Source organism: Nannobrachium achirus, assembly GCF_963921795.1.
Source record: "Nannobrachium achirus genome assembly, chromosome: 1".
NCBI lineage: Eukaryota > Metazoa > Chordata > Actinopteri > Myctophiformes > Myctophidae > Nannobrachium > Nannobrachium achirus.
The window spans coordinates 62,531,584-62,547,526 of NC_137810.1; the positions used below are offsets into that span (position 1 = coordinate 62,531,584).

Here is a 15,943-nt window from a genome sequence, read left to right on the forward strand (position 1 = left end):
CGAGGGACATAAAACATACGCTTTGCAGCTGCCTGAATTAGACAACAATATGAAAACAACTAGCTCTCATGTCATGCCATGAAAGGCATATGTGCGAAATTATGAATTCCTCCATGTAGTCATGAGTGCATTTGACAGAAAAAGCAACAACTCCAGACTGTTGTTTGGCCACGCTGCAAAAGCTTAGGTAACTTATGCAAATACAATTCCCCCAACGGAGTGTCACTCTTAACATTTTACTGTAGGCTTGTGACTTTATTAATAATCATTCAATTAAAAATACACAAAAAAAAGCTAAACTATCGTGTACTTCTGAAGAAAGGGGAAACGACTATTGCGTTACTCTTCCTTTCAAGCAGCAGTAAAAGTGAAGGGTAACAGGACAAGCTGGGGAACATTATTGTGCGCAGCTGTTAACACTCTGTGTTTACCGGTTCGGAGCCGAGAGAGAGGAGTGATCTCACCGTGTGACAGCCATCATGAGGTCATGATGTCATTAGCACTGGGGGAGATGACTTCACACTCCTGTTGTCACCGTGTGAGTGTCCTGTTGTCATCAACTGGACACACACACACACACACACACACACACACACACACACACACACACACACACACACACACACACACACACACACACATGAGCAGGGGTTGTCGCACCAAATTCTGGGCCCTGGGTACAAGGATTAACTTCAATTATTTTGTGCTTTAACTATTGAAAAATAGCAGATATACAAGCTCGCAGCGCGGCACCGAGTGCCACGCTACGAGCTTGTAGATCTGCTATTTTTCAATATTTCAAATCCTTCTTTTTGAAATGTCAGTGGTGCTCAACAGGGCCCCCACGGACCCCCATGTCAAAAGATTAGTTCCAGCCCCCCCCCCCAGAAGCAAATGTTCGCTTAAAAAGTACATTATATTCAAAGATATGCGCACATTTTCATGACTTTTCAAAAACAGCAGATCTATACAACCTTGCAGCACGCTGTGAGCTTGTATATCTGCTATTTTTTCAATAGTTAAAGTATAATATAGTAACTCAGTCCCACTTCTTCCCCCCCCCCCCTCCCCCCTTGTGACGCCCCTGCACACGAGCCACCGCTCAGAAAACACATGATCTCATCATGAGATCTCATCATGAGGATGACGGTGCTGATATCTTGTCCCATTTCAAGATCAAGATTTCAAGATTCATTTATTTGGTCCCGAAGGAAATTTGTCTTGGACATGCAGGCTGTTGCAAAACAACAGGACAAGACAGACAGAAAGTAAATTACAACGAATAGTGCACAACACACAGTGCTGACCTACAGGTCAAGTGCATACATTACATCACATTACACTAGAGTCATCACACCCTACTAACGGCCTGCGTTTAGCAGAGTAACGGATATGGGAATGAATGAGTATTTGTATCTGTTCAGATGTCTTTTCTTGTTTTTAACTGGGACTCTCTCTCTGGTTGCTTTGTTGCAGAGTCAGAGGACTTCCGCGTGGAGGTGAGGGCCAGCGAGGAGGCGGTGAGGGTGGGACAGCCCTTCAACGTCACCTGCGTGGCCCCCACCGGCATGGCCTTCCACCAGCAGTGGCTCCACCCCAGGAAACAGGTGAGTTGTCAGGGACTGCCATGTAAAACCATTTTCACTAGTTTAAATCATTTTTTTAAAATGATAAATACAAAACGAACGCTTTTGGACATGCGAGGTTACCACCCGACAACGACGATATTCAGATTTGGATTCGCGCGTTCCCGTTCATGCATTTCGGATTCTTGGGTCCAGCTTGAGATTTGGATTAATGCGTTGAGATCAGGCCTGGAAATTCATCATTTTAGGGGCATGGCCACTTGGCCTTTGGTGTTGTCCATTTTTTGAGGGCACAATAAGGCCAAATGCCAGGACAGGAAGGCCATCAAATAAAACAAGATTTTAGTCCATTGAAAGAATTTGGTGAATTTAAGGGTCAGGGATGATAACCTAATCTGCAGTGAAATAGATAAATGATGGTATTTACAATCTGAACCATGCTCAGCTCTTCACCAATCAAAGTCTCTCACCGATCAAAGTCTCTGGATTGGTTTAAAGATGGGGACTCTGGGGAGATTTCAGAAAAAGATTTCAGCAAAAAAAAACACTGGTGTCTACATGACAAGAAAGAGACACTGGTGTCTACATGACAAGAAAGAGACACTGGTGTCTACATGACAAGAAAGAGACACTGGTGTCTACATGACAAGAAAGAGACACTGGTGTCTACATGACAAGAAAGAGACACTGGTGTCTAGTGTCTACATATTCACCAGAAAGAAGGTTCAAGGTTCAAGGTTGGTTTATTTAGTGTCCCCAAAGGGCAAATTGGGTTGCAGCGGCATAGACAACAATACATCAAACAATACAATAAAAACAACAAAATACAGAACACAAATAGCGGACAGATACCTTAAAATAAAATAAAGGCAGAAATAAAGAGGCAGAGGAGAAAGTGGTACAGTCAGCTGGGGCCTCAAGTCATGCCATTGGTTTGAGACTTTGAGGGGCACAAGGCCAAACTGAGGGGCAACGGCGGCCATGGCCTTCATGGCCTTCATGAAATTCCTGCCCTGGTTTGAGATCCATGCATTGACAGATTGACATTTGGATTTGTGTGTTGAGATTCTTGCACCCAGGTTGAGATTCTGATTTCAGTGAAGGTTCAGAGTCACACGTTCAGATCGAGACTGCGATCCATTCGTTCAGGTCGATCTCTGGGATTAATGCGTTCGGACAAAGATTTAGATAGAACGCGCCCAGGTTCAGACGTGTGCGTTCATCCCTGTCTTTCCTTCCTTCCTTCCTGTCCTGGTTTCCCTTCCCTTTTATAACTGTCCTCGGAGCTCTGTTACGCTTCTCCCCTGCGAAGTCTGCAGTCCAACATAATTATTCACCGAAATTAAGTCTCAGCGCCGCTGGGGCAGGAACAGAACACGGAGGGACACCAAGTCAATGAAGAGAGGAGGAAATACAGCGAGAGAGAGCAGAGCCAAAGAAAAGAGTCATAAAACACTGGAACTCATGGAGACGTTAGCAGGGGTGTCGCACCAAATTCTGGGCCCTGGGTACAAGGATTCACTGTGGGGCCCCTGTGCTTTAACTATTGAAAAATAGCAGATATACAAGCTCGCAGCGCGGCACTCTGCTATTTTTGAGAAATCATGAAAATCTTTGAATATTTCAAATCCTTCTATTGTTTTTTTTGTTGAAAAACCTATGTTTAGATGTCAGTGGAGCTCAAACCTTTTCATGTGCAGGACCCCCAAAATGATATGTATTTGGCCACGGACCCCCATCTCAAAATATTTCATTCCGGGGACCCCCCAGAAGCAAAATTTGAGTTACAAATGTTCGCTTAAAAAATACATATATTCAAAGATTTGCACACATTTTCACAACTTTTCAAAAAATAGCAGATCTACAAGCTCGCAGCGCGTCACTCGCTGCCGCGCTGTGAGCTTGTATATCTGCTATTTTTCAATAGCTAAAGTATCAAATAATGAAGGCCCCTCCAACACCTTGGGCCCTAGTAACTCAGTCCCACTTTCCTCCCCCTTGTGACGCCCTTGGACGTTAGCAACGCAGCCGGCAGGCTTCAGGGAGCAGACAAGATAATGGCTAATAAAACACCAGACCACTCTCAACATGGGGTCTTCTGGGGGACCCCCATGCAGTTGTCCTTGAGGGGAGTTCCAGGGGGTCCCCCAGCTAGATGATTGATTGGTTAGGAACCAGATGGACCCTTGAGGCTCTGTGCACTCTCTGGGTTAAGGCAACATTAAGGATTTTGAAGTAGTGGTTCTTGGTTGAGGACCGGAGATGAAACTCAAACTGGGGGGGTTGAAATAAAAAAAGTGAGAATTACTGGTCTACACACTGACATCTGAGGGAGAGACAGACAGACAGACAGACAGACAGACAGACAGACAGACAGACAGACAGACAGACACCTCTAATGGTTCTATATAACACCATTTGACTTGCTATTATATACCTCACTACATAGCACCAAAGCAAACAACCACTGTTAGTGCTTTTAGCACCATTTGTTTAGTGTGAAAGGATAGAGATCCAGAGAGAGAGAGAGAGAGAGAGAGAGAGAGAGGTGTTGTGTGCTTGTAGATCTGCTATTTTCACTCGTTTTGTGCGACAGTCTTGTATGATGGAGCAAGGCTTTACTTTACGGAAAAAAAAACATACAAATTAGAAACTTGGAGATACAAGGTTTCTGCTCGACAGTGTGACGATGTAAATGCATGGATCTGGACCTTTCCAGTAAGACCCGCAGCCGCAATGGTTTATTGCTATTAGTCCATGGACCATACGAGATGTTTCGTGATTCTGAATCCATATTGCAAGCATGTGTTTTGCACGAAAAACATTCCTTGGGCTAAAAACGCCCCCACGAAACTATTGTTTAGTGATGAGTCATCGCTTTTCACAGTTTTGTGGGTAGCCATTTTTAGCCCAAGGAATGTTTTTCATGCAAAAACACATGCTTGCAATGGATTCAGAATCATGAAAAAACCCTAGTAACCCTCTTATGCTACTTAAAGAAGATTCTTTTTTGCATTTTTTCCTGTATATAGTAATAGTTAACGGGACACCGACTTTAGCAGCTGATAACACCAATTTAGCTGTGTCTAAGAAAGGGTTATCATACCAAAATATAATGTAATGTCAAAAATGCATAGTAACCTTTGCCACCTTTCGGAGAGCAACATCTCGTATGGCCCATGGACTAGTACAGTGGTTCTCAACCTGTGGGTCGGGACCGCCAGGGGGGTCCCCACATTATTTTGGGGGGGTCCCCAGATGATTAACTTAATGTGCAACATTGTTTTCTCACTCAGCAGTAAATAAACCAACATAAAGTTTAAGTGTATAGAGGGTATCTGCACATTTCTAAAGTGACAATTTAAGGACTTTTAATACCTCTAAAATAACAAATTAAACATTGGCCAAATTCTCTCATATTAGGGGCAGAAATTGTGAAAATAGCCGATCTACATGCTCACAACGCCTCGCAAGCATGTAGATCGGCTATTTTCACAATAGAACCGTGTTATACAAAATGTAATGTCTCAACTCTTAGTGCTTATAGGGTAGAGGCATGGGGGGGTCCTTAGTTAAAATATGATAATTCTGGGGGTCGTGGACTGAAAAGGTTGAGAACCACTGGACTAGTATATGGCCACAGCGTGTGAAACACCTGTATGAGCTGGTATAGGTAGAGCGACTGATGAGAGAGTTGTTTGTGGAAGTTTAGGACGAAACGTCTCGTTGTAGGAAGGACTTTCAGTTCAAAAGGAAGGGAGGATAGTAAATCCTGTGACCGCTGTGACCCCGGGACGTGTAGAGCAGATATACGCCCCACTTCCACCTGACCCCCGTGATCCCTGTGAAACATTTTATGCATTAAGTACGTGAGCACGCTGCATGTATTTTAGGGCATAAGAATCGTTTTTATTTCTTCCTCCATTTGGCGTGCGTGCGTGCGTGCGTGCGTGCGTGCGCGCGCGCGCGCGCGCGCGCGTGTGTGTGTGTGTGTGTGTGTGTGTGTGTGCGCGTGCGCGCCTGTGCGCCCGTAATCCCTGCAGCACATTTGGACAAAAACGTCTGTTTTTTAGTGCATGGGATTCCTCTAAGCCGTTTTCCAGAGGCTGTCAGGAGGACTCCCGGCTTTGGTCTCAGTTGCAATTACAGGCTTTTAAAAAGGCACTGCGACCCTGATTTATCTCCTGTGGGCCCGGCGAGTGTTTTAGCCATCAGCTCTCACTCACTGATAAATGGAACCCAGCGCTGATACCTGCAAAGGAACGGGAAACGCACAGTGAGAGGGAGAAATCCTCCCCCCCCTTTCCCCAAAACACAAAGAAAAACAAGATTCAGGATAGAGAAGGCCATCTTTCTTCTGTCAGCATGCATGAGTCTGTCCAAATCCAGTGGCTCAAAAAGAAAAGCCCAAAGACTGATTTATACTAAAAGTTATTTTTTTACATGCCGGTAGCGTGAACAATAAACAACCCCGAAAATGCGTCTGGGAATATTTCACATCAAAGTATTCATATTCTGTAGGTGATGATGGCTGATTTTCATACCGTTTGGCGAGTTTATTTGTGGTGAAAATGAACCTCCGTTTGAGAAAATGCAAAAGATCTTCGTCGTTTTATCTGTCATGTAATATTCGTGTTCTGTGTGGATGTACTCGTGTATGCAAACGAAGAAATATGTTTTTCAGGCAAATTAATCACACAATAAGGGCCGTTAGTTGTGTGCCGGTGTCGCCCACAGAACATAGCCAATCTATGAGGCCCTTATTAACCATATCGTCGTTGTCGGGTGGAAACCTCGTATCTCCAAGTTTCAAATTTGTATGTTTTTTTTTCGCAAAGTAAAGCCCTGCTTTATCATACAAGGCCATCGCACAAAAGTAGTGGAAACAGCAGATCTACAAGCTCACAACGCCTTGCGGTGCGAGGCGTTGTGTGCTTGTAGATCGGCTGTTTTCGCTAGTTTAAATCATTTTTTAAAACGATAAATGAAAAACGAACGGTTTTGGACATACAAGGTTTTCACCTGACAACGACGATATACCTGTATGACATCTAGGGGTGCAGGAAAAAATCGTTTTGAATTCGAATCGTGTTTCTAACATGGTAAGATTCAGAATCGATTCTCATTTTCCAAAAATCGAAAAATAGATATTATGTTGTGTTTGTACAAGTTAAAAGAATGTGTGCAAGCATGAATAAATCAGAAATGTTTTTACATTATTGCAATAAGTTGATAACACCTTTACAATTATAAAGGCTACGTAAAATGTACTCTGCTTTCATGCCACAGACTGGAGTAGATCCTGATATATGAATTGAATAGAGAATCGTTTTGAATCGAGAATCGTTTTTAAATCGGAAAATAATCGTTTCTGAATTTGAATCGCTTGGATTTGAACGAATTGAAAAAAAAAAAAATCGTGAATCGTGACCCCAAGAATCGATTCTGAATCGAATCGTGGGATACCTAAAGATTCGCAGCCCTATTGACATCCATGTTGTTCTTCCAGGCCATGGACGCTGTTCAGATGAAGCAGACATTTCCCGACCGGGTCCTCTACACCCTCGACGTCCAGAAAGCCACCGCCCAGGACAGCGGCGTCTACGAGTGCTCCGTCACCAACGACTTCAGCGGCGAGGTCCGAGCCAGCAGCGTCGCCGTCACCGTCTTCGGTACGTTTCCCCTTCCGCCTTGGTCCGGGTCACAACCTTCAGCAGCTATGTTAACCCATTTAGAACGGGGTACACATTATTGCGTATCATTGTTTTATGCTTTAACTATTGAAAAATAGCAGATATACAAGCTCACAGCGCGGCACCGAGTGCCGCGCTGCGAGCTTGTAGATCTGCTATTTTTGAAGAATCGTGAAAATTAGATTTTTTTTTACCCGATTCTATATAAGACTATAATTGTCTTTTGAATCCTTCTAAGATTTTTTGAAAAACCTATGTTTCTATATGTCAGCAATCTGGCCAGCCATCGTCAAAGAAAAGGTCCTTTTCACTTAAATGGATCTCAGTTAGTCTGTTCTTGAAAGACTACTACCGGTATATCAGTGGTTCTCAAACCTTTTCATGTGAAGGACCCCCAAAATGATATTTATTTGGCCACGGACCCCCATCTCAAAATATTTAGTCCCAGGGACCACCCAGAAGCAAAATTTGAGTTACAAACGTTCGCTTTGAAAATACATATATTCAAAGATTTGCGCACATTTTCACGACTTTTTTCAAAAATAGCAGATCTACAAGCTCGCAGTGCGGCACTCGGTGCCCACTCGGTGCCGCGCTGTGAGCTTGTATATCTGCTATTTTTCACTGGTTAAAGCATTCAATATTTCTAGGCCTATTAACGGTTTGACCGAACGCTCGCGCTCCCCACAGTCTTCGAGAAGTTACACCAAATCCACTTTGATCGCTTTCCCATCGTGCTCCTGGTCAGGTAAATTGGGTCGTGGTTTCCTGTGTGTACGTCAAAGTGCCGTCAGGGGCGTGCTGGTCCTCGGGTTCGACCATCCCGAAGTGAAGTTACACCTCTGCTATGATCATCATCCACCGTGTTTTATGGGATGGCTTCCGCAGATGTCTGCCAGACTTTCGTTTCTCCTGCCTCTATCTCTCTCTCATATTTTTGTCTTATTCTTCCGTCAAATTTCTTTCTCTACATCCCGTTTCTCTTGGCTCGTTCCTACCTCTCTCTCCGTCTAGGGGTGGGCGATATGGTGATGAATATCGTTGAGACGTTACAATGTCTCCGCGATATGCCTTTTCAGAGATATCGTATATCGTGATACAATGAGGGAGCATTATAAAAAATCCTGTTGAATTGTTAATACAGAGATTCATTGCAGAATTAATTTAAACCTGCATTTTGGTCTAAATCAGTATAGTTCTCAAACTTTACAATGGCAAGGTCACCCCTTAACTCTGACAGTATACAAATGAAACCAAATGGACCCGTAAGGGTCCATTTGGTTTCATTTGTATACTGTCAGAGTTACGTACTTGTAAGGGTCAATTTAGACCTCCCAAAAGGAACCCAGAGAGTCCCTGGACCCCACTTTGAGGACCACCGGTCTAAACGGTCTGTTACTCCATTTTCCTTTAGGTTTTGTTACCTCGTAGGTGGTTGTACTGTTACGTAACTTGAAGAACAACCATAAAAACCAACACGAAAAGGAATCGTGATAAGATCGTGTATGGTGATATTGTATATTTTCCATATCTCCTACCCTCTCCTACCTCCACCAGAGGAGAGCTCCTTCGTGGCGATGGACCACAGCGGCATCGGGGCGGTGGAGTTCGTCAGCCTGCTGGAGGAGACGGAGTTCACCATCCTCATCGACGCCTACCCCGCGCCCAAGGTGTCCTGGCTCAAGGACGGCACCGCCCTGTCCGAGAGCTACTATCTGCTCACCAAGACCAGCCACCTGGAGGGCAACCGGTGAGGGTGGTGTTTTGGGGCTTATCCTGTGTAGTTCAGGGGTCTTCAACGCTTTCAGGCCGAGGACCCCTTAAAGGACAACTTTAGTTTTTTTACAACAAGGGTTCATATTTTAGATTGTAATTAAAGAATATAAAAGATGAGTGTTAAAATGATTTCATTTACTTCTTTCTATTGTTTTAGAGATTATTATTTCAGTGATTGGGGGCATGCGTACAAGTGGCTAAATATGTCATTTTACACAGAATAAGCCCATTCCCAAGATACAACGCAACCTTTCATAGTTGGATGTGACTTATGGGGGCTAGAAGTGTTACTGTACATAGCAATAAAGAAACTGCTGGCTTATTGTGTCTAAAAAGACATATTTAGCCACTTGTACGCATGCCCCCATGCGTACGCATGCATGCCCCACATTTTAGCACGGTGAACACGATAAAAAAATAGAACGAAGCAAATGAAAACATTTTAACACTCACTTTTTCTTTTCTCTAATTACAATCTAAAATATGAACCCTTGTTTTAAAAAAACAAAGTTGTCCTTTAACTGAGAGAGAGATGAAGCAGATTTTCATCGACTTGTTTGAGTCGACTGTTATCAGTCTGTGTTGGATTCGTGTTCATGGTTTTTCAGACATTTAGATACGTAGTAAACTTGACCTTTCACTCTGTACTTGGTCTGCTCTTTTTGACCTCTACACCAAACCTCTTTGCTGAAAATGGCCGATCTACAAGATCTCAACTTGAGAGCTTGTAGATCCGCTCAGAATAGGGATGCGAGGGTTCAAAGGTTTTAATTGAAAATAATGATCCTATCACAAAAGGATTTGGTGGCCCCCCTGTAGTAACTCTGAGGACCCCCTAGGGGTCCCGGACCCCCTGTTGAAGACCCCTGGTGTACTTACAAAAGATGTGTTCAGTTCTGAGAGAGTTCTCTTCTGTAAAAAAGAATAGCTAAAATAGCAAATCTATAAGCTCACAACGCGTCGTATCGGGACACGTTGTGATCTTGTTTCATTTCATTTAAACCTTTATTTAATTCTCGTCTGGACCCTCTTTTTCATGCAGTGCCGAGATTAAAAACAATAGTACAAAACAAAAAACAACAATATGCAGAAGCAGAAGCAGATAACAGAAGCAGAGCACATAAATGACTAGAATACAGAAAAAAATATATATATATATTTTTGCCATTCATCATACAATGAATATAGACATTTGTGGCTAAAAGAAAATGTATGAAGGTAGGTCTGCGGTCTCTTGGCAGTGCGCACAAGAGGTTCATTGGCGCCGATTTGGCCAGCGGTTTGCGAGATTAGCTCCAGACAGCCAGACTCCTGCAGAGACACGGACGTAAAAAGTCCCGAATCCTCAAATTGATTGCTGTGTTTTATCTTCTCGTGTCGTCGCAGGTATCAAAGCATTCTGACGTTCCGCCAGCCCCTGGAGAAAGACAGCGGGAATTACACCATCACAGCGCTCAGCGGGTCACACACCGCCCAGTTCTCCTTCAGCCTCAGAGTGAAAGGTAAGAGGAACCGTCACCACCATCTTCAGAACCTGTCCATTTATGATTCTACAGTAGCTTATCTCCGCCACCGTTGGCCCTATCCATGCCAAACTTTGCACACACACTGCTTGGATGGCAAATCACAACCTCTGCCCCTGATTTCTCAATTGGCCCTCTTTTAACGCCACCATCAGGCAGACTTTTGCAAAACACATTTTTGGACACTGCTCCTACAGGTTCTGTCCTAAAATCACACAAAGCGGTACACAATCAACATGGATCTGTCCCATTTCCCACATTCCCTCCTGATTGGCTATGATTGCATTCTAAAGTTTGTGTATGCGATGTGACGGTCGCTTATCTCCCGATTATGGAGTCTTACTGGTGTAGACTGGGATCAACTTGTTTCACAGTTTTAGAGAGAATCAGTGGCTGCGGATGAGGTCTGTGCTAGTAACTCTCAGTATACTTTGTTTGGCAATTCCATTTTCTATCCCTAGCTTACTCGATTCAGTATTCATGTGGTAGGAACAATAACATTGCTGCACACAACGGGATACTAATAGATTAGGCGGTTTGAGACCGGATCACACTGGTTGATTCCGAACTAAAACTGGGCTTTCCCCGCAGCGTGGAAAGCTTTAGAGACGTGAGTTTAGCACTGACGCCTTTGCAGACGCATTCAGATCTGCGACTAACCCGCATACGACCCATGTCCATTTCCTTCAAGCTACGGGCGCCATCCTGTTCCATCCGTCGGCGGCCCCGCTGCTGCTGCCCCAGAAGGATGAGATGGTGGTGGCCCTGCACGGCGACTTCACCCTGACCTGCCGCGGCGAGGCGGAGCTGGCCTGGGACACGCCCGTCTACCTGGCCGAGCAGACCCAGGAGGACAACAGCGGCCTGTTCGTCACCACCGTCACCGTGGACAATGCCACGGCCGCGCACACCGGCTTCTACACCTGCTTCTACAGCGGCAACGGCACCACCGACGAGGCGGAGGACGCCAGCATCTACGTCTATGTGCCAGGTAACAAGGACCGCGTCCACACCGTAGGTGGGGTCATCGATAGGGCCTTTCTGTGTGGAGTTTGCATGTTCTCCCCGTGTCTCCTAGGGTTGATACCGTCACAAAAACATGCAGTAATCCTGGTCTCAATAATGCCTCCCCCTGGCCAGCCGGGGCGCCTGATGGAGGGTAAAGGAACTGGTTGGAATAACGTGTTCCTTCCACGTGCTACGTCCATCCCGGGGAAATCCCCCCTGTCAGGTGAAAAGAAACAACTTGGACTACTCATGCATTGAAGGAAGCATGAGGTCAGTCCGTTGTCTCCCCAGGCGCGGCAGAGGGAGAGCAGAGCCCAGGATTACATAGGCAATTGGCACTGGGTGAAAAAATGTGTTGCAAAATCGTGGGATAAAAACAAAAGAAAAAAAAACAAACAAGGACCGCGTGATCTCAAACTGTTCGTTCGTTTTTTTGTGTCATCGGTGATTCTCAAACCTTTTAATTTCATGGACCGTCTGTTTGATGGAATAATATTTGTCCTCCCTCTGGGAGTTGGGATAACGATCTACACTGTAAAAGTGGAAAAGTGGATCCAAAGGGTCCATTTGGTTCCATTTGTACACTCTCAAATTAAAGGTATTTTTTCGGCCGAATATCGGAGCGAATTTCAGAGCACGTAAATAAAAAAAATCAACCTCTCGTTGTGTCAATCACGTTTGCACACTGCCGCCCGTTTCGTATTTATTTTCGGACCAGGGTTGATTTTATCCGATTTTCGCAACTGTCGCCACTGGGTCCCTCTCTCTCTCTCTCTCTCTCTCTCTCTCTTCTCTCTCTCCACTTAGCCTGAAAAACGTATGTTTTTTGTTTGTTTTTTTGCGGATTTCAGATTTCCAAAACGCAACGAAAAAAACGCAACAGTCTGCAACCAGCTTTACAGACCCATAATTTAGTTTCTAGGTTTCGGGTCTGTAAGGAAACAAAGACAATACCAACGTTTTGAACGACCAAATCAAATCAAAACGTCTTGACCTCAACCCCCAGATCCAGAGGTGCCCTTCGTGCCGTCCATGGTGCCCTTTGGCAACCACGTGCTGTCCAACCACGAGGAGATGGAGATCCCGTGTCGCGTGTCCGACCCCGGCGCCAACGTGACCCTGGTCAACGTGGACACCCAGCAGCCCGTGGCCAGCGTCTACGACAGCAAGAGAGGCGCGGTGGGGATGTTCACCGCCGGGACCTACGTCTGCAAGGCCTTGGTCAACGGAGAGGAGCACCACAGCGACGAGTACATCGTCCACGGCTGGGCAGGTGAGTTTGTCTGCGTGTTTGCATAGTATGCAAAGTTTGTGTGCTGTCGGGCAGAAACCTTGGTAACCTGTAACCTCGGTGTTCGTTCACAACAGGCCGTTTGGTTTCCGCCTAAAGCGCGGAAACCACTAGAAGAAGCGGCGTCGCTTTGATTTGGTTCCCCCGTTTGTTTCCACAATCCTTATTAAAATGCTCGAGTAGCCTCGTGTAGTCCTGCCAGTCGCTAACAGTTGGACTAAAAGATGCATATACCAAACACATTTTTCAAAAGCAAAACTACTCCGCATCAAGGAGTTTATTAGGTAGGCCATAAAAGTACGTCCTTGAGCGCAGGGGAATATTTTGGGTTAAAACTGAATCCGGTTTGATCTTTCCGGCAAATTGTAATCCTTTGAGTACTACAACATGACGTGTTGTGGTTTCCGCTCCAGACCGGTTACAACCACGAAAAGTGAAGACAGTGATCCCAGACTAGGTAACCTGGTAAATTAAAGCCCTACTTCATCATACTAGAGCAGGGCTACTCAACTTAAGGTGGCTCAGGGGCCACTCAGCAAAATACAAAAAGTCCAAGGGCCTCAAGCTAAAAATGACGGTCCTATTTTGGATTTTGTAACACACTACATGAGTAGTACGAAACACACATAAAACAGACACATTTCCATCTACAGTACAAGGCCAATTCTCAATGAACAAAAAGATTGTCACGTTCCTTCTTTTGGAATAAGCAAAATAGCAAAAAAAGTATTGTATAAAACAAAACAAAAACAGTTTCGTAGTGGTTTTGGAGAGAAAATGACATTTGTCCACACTGAAAGTAGACAATATATTTGTATTGGTATAGCCCATGGGCAGCAGGTTGAACAGCGAGTGTACTAGAGAGTCCGATCTACAAGCATGTGCTTGTAGATCGGCTATTTTCACTATTTTAAATCGTTTTTAAAATAACAACAAAAATAAAGGAAGCTTTTGGACATACAAGGTTTCCACCCGACACCCAGCGATATGCATCCTCATGTTTTGAGACTCAAGGTCCCAACACGCTGGAATGCGCGATTAATAATAAGATCCGAAAATGCATCAGCGAATATTTCACATCATTAGTTTGGTGATGTCTCATTTACGCAGGTTGATGCTTTTGTTTGCAATTTTCACGCTCTGTGTGGACTTACTCGCGACACAAACACACCAGCTTGAATTAACGCAAATGAATCGCACCAAAATAAACACTCCCGAATATATGTTCAATGACATTCAGAGTTAAAGGAGTAGTTCACCCCCAAAATGACTTTTTTCCCTATTGATTACTCACACCATGGAGACTTGAGTTCAATAATATTTTTTAGCATTTGTCGCATTCCTAAGACAACATTTTGATTATAGTAAATTTACCCCCATTCATTCCGGATGGGGACCCAAATGCATTCGGGTCCCCATCCGGAATCAATGGGTTTAAATACATTGTAATCAAATGTTTGTCTTAGTAATGCGACAAAACATATTATTGAATTCAAGTCTCCATGGCGTGAGAAATCGATAGAAAAAAAAAACATTTTTAGGCGGTGAACTACTCCTTTAAACCAACACCACTGATTTGAACCAATCACATCCCATCCGAGATGGCTTTCTAGCCTGCCAAATAATGGGTCCCATCATGGAATGCTCCTCGGTGGACGTGAGTTGATGATTGACGGATGTCTTGTTTTGCGTGTCAGGCTCTGAGCTGCGTGTGGAGCTCAAAGCTCAACGCACCGCCCTGCTGGTGGGACAGACCATTACTGTCAGCTGTGTGGCCCGGGGGGCCGAGATACTGGAGGACCACTGGAAATACCCGGGCAAACAGGTGAGACACATACACCCACCCACCACTAGGGCATTCACCAAATATTCGAATATCAAAGTCACTATTCAACGTTGTCCACCAAAGTCGAATATTCGCTTTTTTATTGTTTTCTCTTTAAAACATATATCGTTTATAAAGCTTGGCTAGATAGGAAGTCATAAGAATGAGTTGCCAATGCCCCTGGTGGATGAATTTGTTAATGCTCTATACCAGGGGTTCTCAAACCTTTTTAGGCTGTGACCCCCAAAATAAACATATTTGAACTGGGGACTCCCACCCTGACAAGCACTTGGAATTGTAGGTATTACATTTAATGTGACTCGTTTCCGCTGATAAATATTGTGAAAATAGCAGATCTACATGCTCACAACGCCTCGCAACGCGAGGCGTTGTGAGCATGTAGATCTGCTATTTTTACAATGTTCGCCTCTTGCTTACTTAATATTTGACAGTTTGGCCAGTCCTGTCGAATATTCGACTATTGGAATACTTTGAGGTCGAATAATTCGAATACTAAAAATCACTATTCGTGAATGCCCTACCCACCACACACACACAGTCTGCTCTCCACAGACTGCAAGATGCACATACATGCATGCTTTGTGTTGAATTTCAGTGCTTCGAATTGGGCTATTTCTGTTCAATTCTCAACTCTCCCTCTCTTTATTACACAACCTTTATCTGACCCGTAAAATCACTTTGAGACCAAAGTTTTCAAACGCGAGCTGGCCAAGTGGCAAAGTAATTACACAGCCTTGCATTTTTAACGTACAAAACAGTACGATACAAAGAGATACTACTGAGGGAACTCCAATGAGAGGGGATGGAATTAGAGGATTTAAAACCTAAAAGGAACAAGTGAAATATAAAGCTCCTACTAGTGAGTAGCAGTTACCGGTGATTAATCCTTTTTAAAACACCTTAAAGACGTTTCTCTTCTTAAACTTCCTAAAGAAGTTTCTCTCCTTAAACTTCTTAAAGAGGTTTCTCCAGAATAACAGACACTACGAAAGAAGTACAGTGCGTGATGGCTTGTGTCTGTTGCAGGCCGAGCGCGGCGTCAAGACGGTGCGTGAGAACAAGAAGGACCAGGAGATCCAGTACACCCTGACCATCCCCCTGGCCTCGTCCAAGGACAGCGGCATCTACGCCTGCTCCATCACCGACATCGTCAGCAACGAGAGCCAGACCAAGGAGCTCGCCGTCACCGTCTACGGTACGACACAACTCCTAGATCTACT

The 15,943-nt window shown here is 44.5% G+C and overlaps 1 protein-coding gene across 1 annotated transcript in view; it reads left to right on the top strand.

The window, feature by feature from the left end:
* The window catches only part of pdgfra (platelet-derived growth factor receptor, alpha polypeptide), a 53,455-nt gene that overhangs the window by 9,468 nt on the left and 28,044 nt on the right, over positions 1-15,943 (top strand). The window contains exons 5-12 of the mRNA XM_080723513.1: positions 1,477-1,607; positions 7,096-7,258; positions 8,837-9,029; positions 10,442-10,557; positions 11,270-11,569; positions 12,593-12,859; positions 14,575-14,702; positions 15,750-15,918. Of these exons, the coding sequence (XP_080579639.1) occupies positions 1,477-1,607; positions 7,096-7,258; positions 8,837-9,029; positions 10,442-10,557; positions 11,270-11,569; positions 12,593-12,859; positions 14,575-14,702; positions 15,750-15,918 (1,467 nt within the window). The remainder of the gene's footprint in view (positions 1-1,476; positions 1,608-7,095; positions 7,259-8,836; positions 9,030-10,441; positions 10,558-11,269; positions 11,570-12,592; positions 12,860-14,574; positions 14,703-15,749; positions 15,919-15,943) is intronic.